The sequence below is a fragment of the Astatotilapia calliptera genome, chromosome 23 (assembly GCF_964374335.1).
Source record: "Astatotilapia calliptera chromosome 23, fAstCal68.1, whole genome shotgun sequence".
NCBI classification, from domain to species: domain Eukaryota; kingdom Metazoa; phylum Chordata; class Actinopteri; order Cichliformes; family Cichlidae; genus Astatotilapia; species Astatotilapia calliptera.
Genome location: NC_137443.1, coordinates 6,649,076 through 6,666,154, shown reverse-complemented (window position 1 = coordinate 6,666,154; position 17,079 = coordinate 6,649,076). Strand labels below are relative to the sequence as shown.

General features: G+C 38.9%; 1 protein-coding gene across 1 annotated transcript; it reads left to right on the top strand.

The window, feature by feature from the left end:
• The first annotated feature begins 1,441 nt into the window (after window positions 1-1,441).
• Window positions 1,442-16,505, top strand: hook1 (hook microtubule-tethering protein 1). Its single transcript, XM_026159252.2, has 22 exons — window positions 1,442-1,628; window positions 4,524-4,609; window positions 5,611-5,683; window positions 7,250-7,300; window positions 7,452-7,584; window positions 7,823-7,890; window positions 8,128-8,190; window positions 9,127-9,210; window positions 10,704-10,867; window positions 10,947-11,087; window positions 12,111-12,312; window positions 12,481-12,591; window positions 12,696-12,783; window positions 12,869-12,935; window positions 13,027-13,167; window positions 13,304-13,391; window positions 13,805-13,836; window positions 13,946-14,028; window positions 14,110-14,210; window positions 14,288-14,389; window positions 14,852-14,920; window positions 15,012-16,505. Exons 1-22 carry the CDS (start codon window positions 1,584-1,586, stop codon window positions 15,168-15,170), a joined length of 2,151 nt encoding a protein of 716 aa, XP_026015037.2. The 5' UTR covers window positions 1,442-1,583; the 3' UTR covers window positions 15,171-16,505.
• The last annotated feature ends 574 nt before the right edge of the window (window positions 16,506-17,079 follow it).

The following is a 17,079-nucleotide window of genomic DNA, read 5'->3' as shown; positions in this document are numbered from 1 at the left end:
ATTAAAAACAGAGTACTACATGAACATAGCATTGACTTACTGTGGCAAATATTTGTGGCAAAGCAACCTGTCTGGTAGTGCCAAATGTTGTGACAGCCATCACGTACTTTTCCAAGGCAGCTATTGCAGAAATATCTTGTCAAATATTTGCCCTGGCACTTCACCATACCTTAAACGCTAAAAAAGGGAAGTTCATGTGGATCAAATCCTCTAAAAATAGCCACTATAGGGTCAAGGTCTGAGTGGCAGAAATCAGGAGATAAATGAGGTCCTCATCCAAAGAGAGTTTAATGGGTAAAGTCCAGAGTCAGTTCAAGCACGTACTATTTTATGAGTGTGTCAAATTTTAGCTTTGATTTGTGATCATTAGGTTGCTTGCTGAGTGATGTAACAATCCCTTTATAATAGGTGCTCTTTAAGATTTGTTTGTAATTTTCCATGGTGTGGCTTGGGAAAGCATGTGACACAGAGAAGATTTCATATCAACTAGACACAACCTCATGTGAGGCATAAAATAAATGGGTAACTTGAGAAATTTATAGCCTTCATGGGAAATGATTTACTCGCAGAGAGTAGCTGACATGCTGCCAGGGTTTTAGTGGCTCTTTGGGAACAGTGCAGATTACAGAAATACTTGTATAGCCAATAAAACGTGTCCTAGGGATTATCATTCCAACAGCATTTATCTTAAAGCTCTGCCTAAGAAAATTTGCTGTGCAGGATTTTTAATTTGTTGGGTGTGATAATAAAATATTTTAAAGCAGAGAAGCCAAACATGATATAAACTGCAGTGAATAGATGTTGGCTGAGCAAGCTTGAGCCACATTTATGTTTGGGCCACTATCTCTTGCTCAGTATCACTTTTTACATGGTTTTGGTTGTGGCTTGTTTCAAGCAGCAAATAGTTTGAAATATTTACCTTTGCCTGCAAATCTGATTGTTTTTTTGGGAATTCGATACTGTCTGGTTTCTCCTTAAGTTATCATATCAGTGTATAAAGACTTTAGTCACGATGCTGTAGCCTCGAGCAGGGTTTTTACTACTTAACTGTTAACTGCAGGTGAAATGACGACCTCATTTGGGGGAAATGGATAGTGTAACCTTTATAGAACACAATAAATAATACTAAATTAGCCACGCTCCATTTTCTTCTAATAACTTTTTGTTTTCCTGTTCCCTAATATCGGTGGGCAAAGAAAACGACTGAACGGACAAAAAATGTGTTTATTTTGTGCAGATAAGTGAGGCGTACAGGAATTTCAAATCAAGCTGTCTGATTGGCCAGAGTGTGGAGTCACAGCCGTCAATCATCCCCGATCTTAATACCGATTGGTTTCTGCTTAGATACCCTCTCACTTCGCAACAACCCAACCTGTAAGCAAGAAGAAGAAGCTACGCTATTCGCGTACATCTTACGCAAACTTAAGTCAGACAGGTCTTCACTCGTCTTCAAAATACGTATCTGACGTTAGATAGCCACCTTTGGCAGCAGGTGAGGTCAAATGCTGAGGGACAGAGCGGAAGAGCTTTTTTGCCGACAGGTGGAGGAAGAAATATTTTAGCTTTAAGCTAAAAGGCAACAAATGGACGAAAACAAGACGGAGCTGGTCGAAAGCCTCATAATATGGGTGAGTCTATTTGTGAATGTGTCGCCGAAACCGCGGAAGGGATTTAAGTCACCTGTTTGTAGCTGGTGGGGGTGTCAACGAAAGAAACTGGAGAGAAAATGAAGGAAATCTGACAATTTGTTCGGACGGTGTAATGGCAGAATAAGGTCGTTATTAGAGAGATTAGCTTCTTGTGCAGCTGTTGTTCGTCTCTGTGACCCCATAGGTAGGAAATGTAGCTGGGGGCGGGGGGTCCTGCAGTCTGCTGAATGTAAAGTTAACACCTAGCAGGTGCAAAGATAACAATCCTCTAGTTTATGTGGTTTGGCAAGACTCGGGCTGCTAATCCAATTAACCAGGGGGGTATTTGCGGAATGTCGCGGTTTGGATTTTTGCTAATGTTATGTAACTGCTTAAATGTAGCAAACAGCAGCAAGTAATAAGGCACTTTGCGCTCACAGAGAACAAACAGTTTTGCTGCCTGTCTTGTGGTTAGTAATAGGATAAGCGCTGAGTTAATGAGATCTCGTCCAGGATCCACGATTGCTGTGTCTGTCAGTAAGCCACTTTGTTGAACCCGTAACAGCAGTGTCACTAAGTAACGGGTCAACTTACCCAATGCCAAAAACAAGAAAATGTGTAAAGGTGTCCCATGAAGGGAGTAAAACTTCCTATAAACTCTTCAAAACCGTGCTTGGTGGTCTTTAAATTTTATCGTGACTATAGCTGCACTGTTCTTGCGGAAGGATATTGATATTAGACTGTGAGAATTAACCGTACACCGTGGCTGCTGCTTGAATTATTTACATCATCATGTAAGCAAGAAAGCCTTTTTCTTTACTTGGGTCTGCGGTGGTTTCTTTGCCACTGTTGTCCTGTGTGTCCCTGTACATCCTGCCCTAAACATTTATCATTTCTTCTATGTCCTAGTGCTGCTCGATTATGGGAAACGTTATACTTGGAATTGTTTTAGTCAATATTGAGGGTTTTTTTTTTTTAACTCAGTGGTTTGACTTTGGAAACATTTTGCAAATGTAGAAAAGTAAAAAAACACTGCTATAAATGAGACAAACAAGACTAAAGAAGAACACAAATGAAACGGTGCAAAGTGATGATGTGTCTTATTCTGTCCTCTCATCTTTCCTTATTCTCTGTAGGGGTTTTGAAACAACTACAGTGCAGTGAAAACTATTTGCCACCCTTCTGATTTATTTATTTATTTATTTTTTGGTTGTTTGTTTGTTTTTGTCCCATCATGTTTCAGATCATCACATTTTAATATTAGACAATGATAAGCCCAGTAAAAACAAAGATGCAGTTTTAAATGATGATTTCATTTAAGGGAAAAAAGTTTTCAAACCTACTTGGCTTATCTATGTTGAAAAAGAAATCCCCCCCCCCCCCCCTTCCTTTTAAATCATAATTAACTGTGATTAACCAAATTTTTTTGGAAGCCTGAGTTTAATTTCACTGTTAAATCACAAAAGCACTTAGATGGAACCTGTCTGACAAGGTGAAACAGGCTAAAAGGTCTCAAAAGGTAGCAGCGAACCACAGTGAGACCCATTATTCACAAATGGAGACAACTTGGAACAGTAGTGAACAGTGGTAAGCCTACCAAAATTATCATCAATAATCCATTAATGACTCATCATGAAGGTCACAAAAGAACCAGGAACCTGGAAGACTGCATGTTTCCCTTGCATCAGTCAAGGCTGACCTTTGCAATTAAGAAGGAAATTGAGCAAAAATGCCATCCATGGAGGTTCCAAGGAGAAAACCACTGCTGACCAAAAAGGAAACAAAGGCTTGTCTCACATGTCCAAGACTTTTGGAGAAATATACTGTGGAGTGACAAGACACATTGAACCTTTTCAAATGTTTGCATCCCATTACATCTGGCATAAAACTATCATACCATTTCAAAAACAGTACATCAAGTCGACAGTCAAACGTGGTGGTGGTAGTGTGATGGTTGCTTTGTTGCTTCAGGACCTGGACAACTTGATGGTGACATAAATTCTGCTCCGACAATTAGTTTGTGGCTGAATTCAAACAATTCTGCAAAGAACATTTGGCCAAAATTCCTCCACAGCAGCTGTTCCCAAAGTTAAGAGTGCTGCGGCCCATTTAAAAATGAAAGATTCCAGAGGGGCCTGCCATCATTAAATCTGTACTCTTTACAAAATATGAAATGGTGCTCAATTTCCATGAAAATTTTATAAAAATAAAATAAAATAAGTGGCTATAAATTGCTAATGCTACCAAGTCATATATGCAAAGTATAAAGGCCAACGTTTGACGCACTTGCCACTGCAGCACAAACTTCAATAATAATAAATTTAGGTCAGAGTAATGTTCTGTTACCAGTTTTAAATCACCTTTTTATATAAATAAATACATTTATATAAACATGTTACTGTACATACTTGAGTGAGTAATTTCACACTGAATTTCTGTTATTACTGTAGCCCACCAGGGGGCCCTGGCCCACACTTTAAGAATCACTACTGCACAGCAACCCGAGACACTCGTTGTCACTTAACACAAACACTTGCAGTTCTTGCTGCTAAGGGTGGCGCAACTAGTTATTAGGTTTAAGGGGCAATTACTTTTCAGGTATGTCCAGGTATGTTTAAATAGCTTTGTTCTGTTATTTTTTTAAAAAAAAATCATAATTTGAAGGGTTCTTTCTGTAATAATATTTGTTTGATCTAAAACAGGTAAAATCTTCTTTGCAAATATGCAAAGAAGTAAAAAATAGAAAGGGGGCAAATACTTCACAGCACTGTATGGCATCTCAGAATCTTTGTAATGTTGTAGTTAAAGTCTTTAAAATATATTTGCTGGTGCACTACTACATTATTCCCTTGGTTTATCAGTCATCATAATATTATTTTGTTTTCTGCCTCTCAGCTGCAAACTTTCAACACTCCTGCATCCTGCCAAACAGTGGAGGAGCTGACCACTGGAACAGCAATGTCACAGGCTCTGCATCAGATGTGAGAGCACATGCTTTATTTATTTCCAGCCAGTAATTCATGTCACACATGCTCCTGCCTACTCCACGTTAGGTCAAACGTGCACTGCTGGAACAGTTGGGATAATGTGCTTGCATTTTTTTTGCTCTCACGCCCTCATTAGTTCCTCTACTATAGAGAGAAAGGGTACTTGTGCTTTAAAGTGCACACAAACAAAAAGAAAACTACTGATCTTATCTTATTACATTTCTGGCCAGCACCACATTGTAGTCATTGACAAGAACCCCTCACAGCAAGAACATTTTGGGTACAAAGTAGAGCTGCTTAATTATGGCAACAATCTTAATCACAATTATGATGAGGATTATTTATCACAAAAAGTTAACTTAAAATGAAGTGCATTTGTTAAACGTTTTAGTTTAACAGAGAGAACAGAGAAAGTGCCCCACTGTAAAGGAAAGGCAAAGTGAAAGCACCATTTCAAACACTTGTTGGAGGTTTTAATTGTAAGTGAATATCAATTTCAGTTATAGCAGTTACAGTTTGCACAGTTATAGCTTTGTGTGATATTTCTGAGAGCGAGAATGGAGTTTGCATGCTCTCACCTATCACATGTCAGATATTTCCAATAAGATAATATCTTACTCATATAATCCACAATCAGTGGGTTAGTTTAGAATTCAAACATTTTCTCCTATTACAGAAACAATTTTGTCACTTTTGCCTGACAGAGTTGTTCTAAAAGTCAAAAGTGTCTCTTCTATGGAAACTCATTTTCACCTAATTAAATTTTTTTCTGGCTCTTCCCCATGTACAACCCACAGCTGAATAAAAGAACTTGCCTGTTGTATCTCATCTAATGCTGGCAGTTGTAGAAATTAAACAGCTTGAGTAGAAAAGGTTGTAGAATTTATTTCAGAAATTTCATGCACATAACATGGATATCTAACAAAGAATGTGAACTGTACACTACTAAACAAGGACTCTTGTGTAGAATAAGTCTTATCATCTCTGTGCTTCAGAGACCCTGCATGGTTCACTGATGGATGGCTCAGTCGTATCAAAACGGATGTTGAAGACAACTGGAGATTAAAGGTACAAAGTACTACCATGCCCCATGTTTGCTTTTTGTTCACTTTGGGTTTTTCTTTTAAATGTTTATTTTTCTTCTAATTTGCTGAACCCTTTGTGTGCTAAATCCTTTGTTTGCTCCACACCTGCAAAACTGTCCTTGACACTGATCTCCAAGCTGCTCCAGGGGTTCTGCTTAAGCGTGCACTCTGACTCTGCGCTCTGACTCTTCTGGTGAAAGTGTGCATGTATGTTTGTCCAAATATGTCAGCTGTAAAGTATAAGGATGATGAAAAAAAAAAAAGCCATTTTCTCCACATTGATTTGGTTGTGATGCTTTCCCTGCTGCTGCCTTGTCCTCTTTCCTGAATGCTTTTTTTCGTGGACACATCCTTTATTGCAGCGGTCCCCAACCTTTTTTGCACCACGGACCAGTTTATGTCCGACAATATTTTCACAGACCGGCCTTTAAGGTGTCTCGGATAAATACAACAAAATAAAACCAGCACCGGTACCAACAAAAGAAGATTTATTCATAACACATGGGAAAAGACCCAGGAAACCGAGTTAATGATAAAAACTATAAAAATCCTGAAAACCATGAATTTTACACCCGAGCCTCAACTCTCGTGGCCCGGTACCGGTCCGTGGCCTGGGGTTTGGGGATCGTTACTTTATTGTGCATATAATAGAAGTCTTATTTACATGTGGGTCATTCATCTCAAATCTTTTGCCTGAACATTTCAGATTTCTTTTAAAATGTTATGGTCCAAAAATAAAAAATTCTTGTCATTTTCTTGATCAGTCCAGCATGAAAGTTGAATGTAAATAAGATTTTCTTAATATTTGTGAATAAGAATTTCATGTTAAATAGTATTCTTCTTGTTTTATTCATTTTTTTTTGAATTATTGTTAAATACAACTCTATACTCTTCAGAAATTATCGTCTGCAATGTCCCTTTTTTTTTAAATTGTCGTGTCATAAAATATGGGACTTTCCAGAAATGTTTCCTTTTTTCATATTTTAACTGGCAAATATGCAAACATTTTTTATTTATGTGTCTCAAATTACTCATTCATTTTTATAGAGCGGCCAGTGAAAATTTTTGGCTTTTTTAGGCTCAAAATAGTTTTTGAGATATATTAAAGTTCAAAAATTGCCTCAGATTTCAATGTGCAAAAATAAGGCTTTACAGTAGATGGACAGGCCTTTTAAAAAAAAAAAAAAAAAGGATATTTATAGATAATTATCTACAAGTATTTGCTACATGACCTCAAGGTTGACTGCAATTGCTATATAATTTTATTTTTTAAACCATAAGATTTTCAGGCAAATCAGAGGTGGCTGAGCAGAAATTTGATGATGAGCGATTAAATGACCTAATTTGGTCTTAAGCGTTATCATTAACATTAACTTCATGTACTATGCAACTCAAAATATCTGCCATGAAAAAGGACATTTTCAAATGTGTGATTAAAAAGTTTCTCTCTTTTCTTTTGGTCTGCATGAACGTATATTGTTTTCCATTGTTGTTTGTTCATTTTGATCGATATAAAACAAATATGAGAATATTTTATATCTTTCCTCAGATGAACAACCTGAAAAAGATACTTCAGATGGTGGTTGACTATTATAATGAGGTATGGAGTATGTAATCCTTGTTTATGCAGAGATGTTAAGTCATTGGTAAAGTCGACTACAGAATCTGAAAACCTATAAACAGTTGTTTACGGCTTTTCTACATCTTAGTGAAAAGTTAATGTGCAGCTTTTATTTTCTGTGCACCTTCAGGTCTTATCCCAGGAAATTTCAGATTTTCCCTTGCCAGATGTGTCACTGGTGGCAGAGCATTCAGACCCCACTGAACTGGGGAGACTTCTGCAGCTTATACTGGGCTGTGCAGTCAGATGTGAGCGCAAACAGGGTATGTTGCTGCTTGTGTGTTACACATAATCTCTACACTCATGTAAGACCCAATTAAAGACATTTTGCATGAGCAAAATGTAAAAAAAATAAATAAAAATGTTGTAACATGTCACTTACAAAGACGGAGTTTATGAGATTAGAAACCAGTGAGGACAGGTGCTGCATTTAGTAGTTTGACAAAATATTACAATGGTGTGTACGTTTGTGTGATTTAATCTCCCTCATTATATCACCAGAATACATTCAGTTCATCATGACCTTGGAGGAGTCTGTGCAGCATGTTGTCATGACAGCCATCCAGGAGGTCAGCCTGTTTTAATATAGCATTACTTGCTCTGACAAATTAGCTGTATTAAAGATACTCAGAAACAGCTTTGCTGAGCATTTCTGCCATTTTAAATAACAGTAACTGTTTCAGCAGCAGAAGCAATAGTGTATGAAGGAGGTTCGAGTATTTGCTTGCATATGGTGAAATAGGTTGAGGCTTTGCAGCTTTTTCAGTTAGTGTATGTAATAAACTCTGCTCCATTTTCCTCTTCAGCTCATGAGTAAAGAGACCAAGACCGCATTTGGAGCAGAGCTGTCCGGGGATTTGGAACAGCAGGTTAGTATTATTATTATTATATCCCACTCAGTCTGAAAGAAAGTGTGTTGCTAAATGCATTGTTAATGCCCATTTGGTGCGATATGGTGGATATGAATGCATCGGGAGGCAAATCGGGGTTCAGTATCTTGCTCAAGAATACTGTGACATGTGGACCGGAGCAGACTAGGATTGAGCCACCTACCTTCCGATTGGTAGACGACCTGATCTGCCACCTGAGTGACAGCCGCTCCTCTATTTCTTTGCAGTTAAAATGTTCCTTTAGAGCCGCTTGCAACCTCAGCGTTTGGCTCATAGATATTACTTGCACACATACTGACCTCATAATTTAAAACTTTAGTTGTATTTAATAATATGTTTTTTCTAACATGCATAAAGTCTAAAGTAGTTCAGCTTACTCTAATTTGCTTGTGCTAAGTCAAGCAAAGGACCTGTGTATGTAATTTAAATTGTTAGCTTGTTCAGCTTGTCAGTTTATTGACTTGTTCTTGGAGCGTTACTGTACCGTGCAAACTGCACAAGTCAGTAATGTAACTTTTGTCAGGCAGTTGGCATCGCAGCTGCTGATAATATTGCCATTTCAAAGGAGTCCACCCAACTTATTTCTGTAACTTGAGCCTTTATTTTCCTTGACGTGTTTGCGGAAGAACGTTGTCACTGTGCAGAGACTACCACAGCTCAAGTACTGACATGAACTGCACATGTGGCGCTGGAGATCTGCATCTTCAATGGGAAAATGAATCGGGGAACATTGATGGTTTTGTATTGATTTTATGAGTAATGTATTTTATGCTTAGTTCTTGAACTTAGCTTTTTTTTTTTTTTTTTTTTTTTTTAAGAAAAACTTAGCCATTTAATATTTGCTTTCTCTGATCCATGAGAGAATCACATCAGTGTCTCTTCGATAATTTAACTTCTAAATCCTCATGTGTCCAGCTGAAAAAAGCTCTTGAGGACCTCGCTGCACTTCAGACAGAGAAGGAAGCGCTAACCCAGCGATGTCAAGAGTTGGACCTACAGGTGAGTGCAGACCTGTTACACACAGCCAAGGTGAATTTCTATTGAGAAATATTCTTGAATCTGATTGACTAGCGCTCTTTTGCCTTACTTTGCTGATATTCAGGTCTCTATGTCTCCACACATACATGTCTATGTACAGTATAAACAGGAATTGTGTAATGCTTTGCTCCATTGTGTGGAGCTGCTGTGGCAGAATGACCATGAGCTTAGAGTCTGGGCTCAGCTTGTCCTACCGTGCCATTCAGCCCATGCTCTGCCACTGCTACAAGGCCTCATTCATCACTGAACAGGCAGACTAATTTTAGCATAGGGACTGATCAACTGTTCAACTGGACTCTCGACAGATTGATTTGTTCTGTTTCCAGTCTTGCTCTTCTCTGATCGTAGCGAGGTAAGTATAACATGGTTGTCTGTCCCGCGCAACTAAACTCAACTAAACGAGCTGCTTAAATATTTGTACTCTAACTCTGCTAACAGACGGTTCAGTTGGGATTCTGTTTGACACAGGGCACACAATGCTTATTTAATAATTTTTACTGTTTTTCCAGTAATTAACCTAAAGACTTTGCCATATTCTTTTGAGAAAAGCAGCATTACATTATTTTTTAATGTATATGGGTCTTTTGTACTGATGTGCTGTGTTACTAATTATGTGTTGTTTTAAAGATTCAAACTATCAAAATAAATGGCTTTAAGTTAGCCTACAACAGGCCATACAGAGTTACTAAATAATTTTATTTTACATGGTTTTGTTTGGTGGTAGTAGATAAATTGAAAATGCATTTTGTAAATATTTTACACGCACAGTAAGAGGTTTTGACATCTTACATTGGTAGTAGGCTCCTTATCATTTACCCTTGCGTTTGGAAATGCTGTTGTCATCGAGGCCGCCTGTTGCCATGGGTGTATAGTCTGCAGCATCCTGCCGAAAGGTTGCATCAGTCAAAGAAACATGCACATGAAGGTCAGAATCAAAGGTCTACTAGCAGAACTCTGCACTATAACAAGATCACTGAAATTATTCTGTGCTTGACCTGTGATTTTTAGTCATGTGCCTGATTGGTATTCATAATAAGAAGAATAATAGTGAACATATATCTCAACTTTAGTTGTAGACAAGTTGTAAGGACGTTATGGGATAGGAATTTAAACAGTCATGTGTTATTCTCAAACTAATGTTTCATAAACTGGCAACCAGCTTTGAGGTACTGGTGAGTGAGAATGAAAACTAACCATGCATTAACATGTTTGCTTAAAGTGCACTTTGTCTGTGCTCTGCTTTCAGCATGGATTAACTGCACTGTTTGCTTTAACAGCTGGGAAAGTAAATTCTCATGGCAGTGGTGTATCTTTTGATGCGATGATGTTGTGACATTTTACTTTGCATGAAATAAATGAAGATATTTCATGTCATATTTTTTCCCCCGATGAAACCAGTTCAACTTTAAAACTACTTGTGGGAATGGCTCGCTCACCTTACTTTCCCTGCACAGGTGGCTGTTCTTCAAGAGGAACGGAACAGCTTATTGGCTGAGAATGACGTCCTAACAGACCGAGCTAATCAGCTGGACACATTTGATGACCCAAGCACGCCGTTGGGAAGAAAACACAGTCAGTTACAGCAACAGCTAGAAACACTGCAGGAGGAGAACTTCAGGTTTGTCCTTTCCTCTTGAAATGGCTGATGAACCTCCCTATGGTGAAAACAAAACAATGATGTGTTATGCATTTTCTAGGCTGGAGGCTGCTAAGGATGACTATCGGATCCACTGTGAGGAGCTGGAGAAGCAGCTGATAGAAGTTCAGCACCGAAATGATGAGCTCACCAGCTTGGCAGAAGAATCGCGAGCTCTCAAAGATGAACTGGATGTGCTGAGGTTTGTGTCTGTAATACAATAGATTCATTAAAGTATTAAATTGTGTAGAGGTAAGATCATACAAATTCAGTAAAATAAAAATGCATTTCAGGCTCAGGATTAGAAATTATTGCATCAGTTGGATAACTTAAATTGGTTTGGAGAAAAAGTTAGCGAGGCAAGGCTGAGATTATTTGGACATATGTAGAGGAGGGTTAGTGCTTACAATGAAAAAACGATGTTGAATATGGAGTTGCTAGGTGAAGGGAAAAGTGGATGACCACAAAAAAGATTCATGGATATAGCGACGGAACACACACAGAAGGTTGGTGTGAAGGAAGATGATGCTAGGGATACACTCAGATGGAGACACATGATCTGTTGTGGTGACTTCTAAAGGGAGTAATCGAAGGACCGTTTACAAGCAGCCACTTTCTGTTGCTTCCTGCTGCAAAACTAGTAGAGGCAGTAAGGCCACACCCTTCAATGAGTGAAACTGGCTGATGTTTGCGTTTCTGACCTTAACAATAAGGGGTGTCATTTTGCTGGCATGAAATCGGCGTAACACCGGTACAGATTATCTCGTTCCAGTAAATGACTAATTCTTAATCGATAATGTTACAGGAAGTGAAACAATGAGATTTCGAATTTCTTTTGTAAGTGTCCTGAGACTAGATAATCAGCAGGTTTTTGAAACTAGAGCTCTTTGATCTCTCACGCAAGCACTGGGAGATCCTTTAAGTTCAACACAAAAGGTGCTTACCTTGGATCAAAATGTTCTACCTTAGCGTTATTTCTGAAGACGCTCTTGTTCACGGTTATAATGGAGACTCAAATGTGTGGTGACAATATTTTACAGTCCTTCATATTCTTGCGTAGGAAAATGTTTGTTTTACGCTATTTAATATGTAACTAATTAAAGAGGTAGTTTTAAAGTATGCAGTGATCTTAATATCTGTATTAAAATGTTGCTTATTCCAGGCACAGTAAATTGAGATATGTGCTGCAGTACTGTACATTTCAGTTTTCCTATGTGCTGTATAGGAACTGCTCAGATCGGGTGGTGATGCTGGAGGCTTCGGTGGAAACGTACAAGCGCAAGCTGGAGAATCTGGGTGATTTAAAGAGGCAGATGAAACTATTGGAGGAAAACAACATGACTTACATGCAAAACACAGTCAGTCTGGAGGAAGAGCTGCGCAAGGCCAACGCTGCCCGTGCACAGCTCGAGACATACAAGAGACAGGTAAATGACATGCAAAAGCACAGCTCGAACTTTCATCCAAAATCCACACAAATTATAAATCTCACAATATAATCATTTGTTTGTAATACTAACATTTATTGGCATTTTTTGAGCAATAATGTGTCTGGTGGTGGATGAGTTTATATTATTACATTTTCATTTATTTAGGTCCAGGAGCTACACAGGAAGTTGTCTGAGGAGACGAGGCGAGCAGACAACCTGGCGTTTGAGATGAAGAAGTTGGAGGAGAAACATGAAACTGCAACGAAAGAAAAAGAGGTTTAACAGCATTTTTTTTTTAGTTAGCAATAATAAAGTAATAATTTTCTTCTAGCTGTGATAAAACTCCTAACATTGTTAAAAAATTTCTTCACCACCACAAGAGGATCATCATTGAGCGAGATTCTCTGAAGGAAATCAATGAGGAGCTTCGATGCACTCAAGCTCAGCAGCACCAACTCTCCCAAGCAGGTATCCTATAGGAAAGGTCATACCTGACATTAGTTATTGTGGTGTTGCTATGGTAATCTGAAATTTGCATGCTTATTTCATATAGGCATGCTTCCCTCTAGCAGCCCCAGTCATGATAACCTGGCTGCTGAGTTGATGCCCGTTGAGTACAGGTAGTATCTTACTGCTGTTGCTGCACTTAATAAGATTTTTACTTTTCCCACCAAACTGATGTGTGTGACTTATGTGTGTGTTATTGTTCAGAGAAAAGTTCATCCGGCTGCAGCATGAGAATAAGATGTTGAGAGTGCAGCAGGAAGAATATGAGCGTGAGAAGATCGCTTCTCTGCAGGCCCAGCTGGAGGAAGCACACAAGACTCGCAGTGAACTGGACACTGAAAACAGGTTTCTGTCAAGCACTGATAGATGTGATGGAAGCTGTTCTCTCCATACATTTAGTTTGATGTATTTTCATCATTTATCAAATGTATTTGATCTGGATGTTAACCTTTCATTCCTCTACATTCTGGTTAATCTTCAGACTGAGCCGAGAACGGGTCGGTGAGCTGCAGCAGCAGGTTGAGGACCTTCAAAAGGCTTTGCAGAGCCAGGCATCCAAGCCTGATGATGTAAGTTTGCCCAAATGGTCTGGCGTTAGTACAGAGAAAATGCAGAGTTAATGTTAGCCTGGTATATTTGATGCTGGCAAGGAATTACAAAAGAAAATCACTTTATATAAGGTAGGTAGATTGGTATTGGTAGAGAAAGATGTATGCACTGTAATTACAGCCATTTGTATACAATCACATAGCTGGTTTACAGCAAGATGCAAACCTCTGGTTAAATTTAAGAACAGGAAGGCCAAATTAACTTTTCCAGAAAACACCTTAAAGTGCCAGCACAGTTCTTTCAATCACGCCTTGATTGTTAGTTTTTACTTTAGAGTGAGTGTGTCAGGGGAAATCCTTTTATTTATTTTTGCCATCCAGAATGAAATTCCTTTACCACATTTAATCTTGTACTTCTATTTTCTCATTTTCAGTCAAACCTGAAGCGGAAACTTGATGCACACATGTAAGTGCAGCTGGTCTGAGCTTTGACAAATAACTGAGGGGTGCAAAATGAATTTCTATGTTTTCCAGTAGAGGGAGGTAAAGAAGCAGCATTTTTTCTTCCCCTTCAGGGTCCAACTGAACGAGGCCCAGGATGAAATCATGAAGAAGAAAGAGCTGCTGGAGGACCTTCAGCCTGACAACACTCAAACCTGTAAGTTGCACGTTTGCGTCATCATCAACACTAGACACAAAGTGATGGCTTAGTTATAAGTGTTGCTATTTTATTTGAAAGCTCTGAAGGTGGATGAGCTGATGGCTGCTCTTAAGAAGAAGGATGATGACATGAGAGCCATGGAGGAGAGATACAAGATGTATTTGGAGAAAGCTCGCAGTGTGGGTAATATTATTCATGTTTCGTTACTTTGAGTATTGTCTGTGTTAGTATTTCATTTCCTTTGTTCCTACTGTAGGTGATCCGAGCATTGGACCCTAAGCTGAATCCTGCTACTGCTGAGATCCAGGCTCTGAGGAACCAGGTTGCAGACCGAGACAAGCAGATTCTCAGCTTGGAAGTAAATCTGCATTTTAATCTTGTTCAAACTGAAGTTATATGTTTACTACATTTTTCCCTAAACTGAGTCAGTTTGCAGAGAAGAAACAGGTGTATCAGAATATACAGATATCAACAACAGTGTGAGAAAATTTATGTAAGCCATAAATTTCCAGGTTTTTGAATATGGCAGTCTCTAGCTTTTCCATTATAAAGTTCCAGTAATGTTTTCCCTTCTTGCATTTCCGAAACCAGTAAATAAGATTACCTCCCGTTGCCTCACTTTTAGGGCAAAGATCTGAAATTGGTTCATTTATCCTGTGGGGGTCTTTCTGGTGTGAAAGAAGTGATGTGGAAAAGCTTTTGATTGCTATATGAAAACATTACTGCTTACTGCTTGTTTTAAGTTGAAGGGTTGTTTATTTCATTTTATTTTACGTTTTCATTTAAACGGATTGACATTTTTTGGTTATTTGTCTCATAGCGTCAGTGTGAGCAGGCAAAGCTGAGAGAGTATGAGGAAAAACTGATTGTCACGGCGTGGTATAACAAGGTAAAGTAAAATGGTACATTGCCTGCAAGATGGTCAGTTACATATTTACCTACTGCCTCTTCTTCACTCAGTGTCTTCTTTCTGTACTCAGAGTCTGAACTTTCAGAAGCTGGCCATCGAATCACGTCTCGGGGGCTGCACTGCCTCCATGCTGTCTCCCGGTCAGTCCTTTCTGACACAGCAACGGCAAATCTCAAATGCCCCCCGCCGGGCACTTTCAATCAGCGTGCCTGCCACTACCTCCAAGTAGACTGTGTCACAGAGCCAAATGTCTCCCTTTATTCAGCTAAGGAAAAATCTATAAGCATCACTCCCTCCCATAAGTGACCTTAAACACATCTGCTCTCAAGACAGGGAGGGGTCAATGAAATGCTGATTGGAATCAGTGAGCATCGGCTCATCCAATAGGTCACCCACCTGATGATATTTATGCTCTCTTACTGTACATTGAACCTGGATAGAAAGTTAACCTACTGTTAACTCAAGCAGTGCACAATTCACCAACTCTAGAGTAGACTAGAACACATTTCTACCCTGTCTTTGCTTTGCTGTGCAGCTGAATACTTGTTATAATCAGCTCATTTATCTCCTGTCAGGACTAAGAGAAACATAACTGACTGCTTAACAATATTTAATATAGAGTTTGAGCCCACTCGTTTTAACGAATGTGATATTAATGAACACTAAAGCCGAGAACTTGTAACTTTAGACGGTTGTTGAAATACGTCCAAGTTGAACAGTCAAAGTATGCAGTGATGGTGACACGGTCATCAAACAGCAGCATCTGATGAAAAACACAAAGAAACTTTGGAAAATCAGTTCTGTGTCTGGTGCTGGCCACCAACTGCTTTTATGCTTCAGCCACTTAAAGATTTTTACTAAAATGGAAAAAAGCTCATCGTGTAAAGCTGTGAAAATCCTAAACCATTTAAAGTAAATCAAGAATATTTTTCTATATTCCCAGGGAGTGATGTGATCACAGTAAAAACTGCTGGGCCTTCTTGAATCATATTTAGCAGTGACTATCCAAGACTGTAGTCTCTAAATTTGTACAACTGTAATGTAAACATGATTTTAACACCAGCCTTTGATCCAAATGTCAGAATCAGGTTGAACATTTATATAGTACCTTCAAATTGTAACTTGAATTTTTTTTTCTTACTCTAATCAGGTTGTATCGTGAACATATATTCAGGCTCTTTAGTGTCAGCAGAGGTTAACAGCACTATAGAGGAGCAGAATTTGTCTTTCAGGTTGTTGGTTTCTGGCTGCCTGTTGTTACACCTTCTAGTTAAACTGCACTAGTTTCACAACACATAATTAGATTCTATTATAATTTTGTGTAGGAGTATCTAATATTGCTTTGATTTTTCTTTTGAGTGAATGAAGATTATAGATTTCTGATGTTAAAAAGCAGTGACTCCTAAAACTAGGTGGTATCAAGTGTAGCACAGCACAGAGAACTGTGAGTAAATGGATTAAAAATAATGTAGGGGAAAGGCATTATAAACTTTCTGGGTTGTAAGCAGTTCAAATTTTAATGCTTTTGGATTTCTTGTGAATAAATGCATTTTGTTTTTCTAAACATGTATATTGTATTCTTTTAAGACTCGGGGGTGTACAGCTCTATCCTCGTTATCCACACAAACCAAAGGTTTCAGATGATGTGGTCGGTGTGTGCAAATCATCGCTGTGAGCCAAAAGTTCAGGCTCCAGAATAATTCAAATTCGCATTTTGATACTGTATTTTTCACCCTGCTGTTGTGTGTGGATGATGCTAGATCATTCACCTGTAGCTCAGACACACTCAGATAAAATGGTCCCAAATACTTACTGTTCAAGCCTGTTGTTTGTGAATTTATCACCTCAGTTTGTATAATTCAGCAAGCCTTGGCATAAACCTGGGAGTGTTCCGGTACATGTAGTTTGAGTCATTTTACTCTGTACTCAGTGGTCCCCAACCTTTTTTGCGCCACGGACTGGTTTATGCCCGACAATATTTTCACGGACCGGCCTTTAGGTCCATCCATCCATTCGCTTATCCTTTTCAGGGTCGCGGGGGGCGCTGGAGCCTATCCCAGCTGTCATAGGGCGAGAGGCAGGGTACACCCTGGACAGGTTGCCAGTCTGTCACAGGGCCAACACACAGGGACAGACAA

Bases quoted from the DNA above. Each gene is read 5' to 3' on its own strand.
- hook1 (XM_026159252.2), top strand. From the start codon at position 1,584: ATGGACGAAAACAAGACGGAGCTGGTCGAAAGCCTCATAATATGG. The intron at 10,868-10,946 runs GTTTGTCCTTTC...TGCATTTTCTAG, and splicing joins CTGCAGGAGGAGAACTTCAG to GCTGGAGGCTGCTAAGGATG. The intron at 13,392-13,804 runs GTAAGTTTGCCC...TCTCATTTTCAG, and splicing joins AGGCATCCAAGCCTGATGAT to TCAAACCTGAAGCGGAAACT.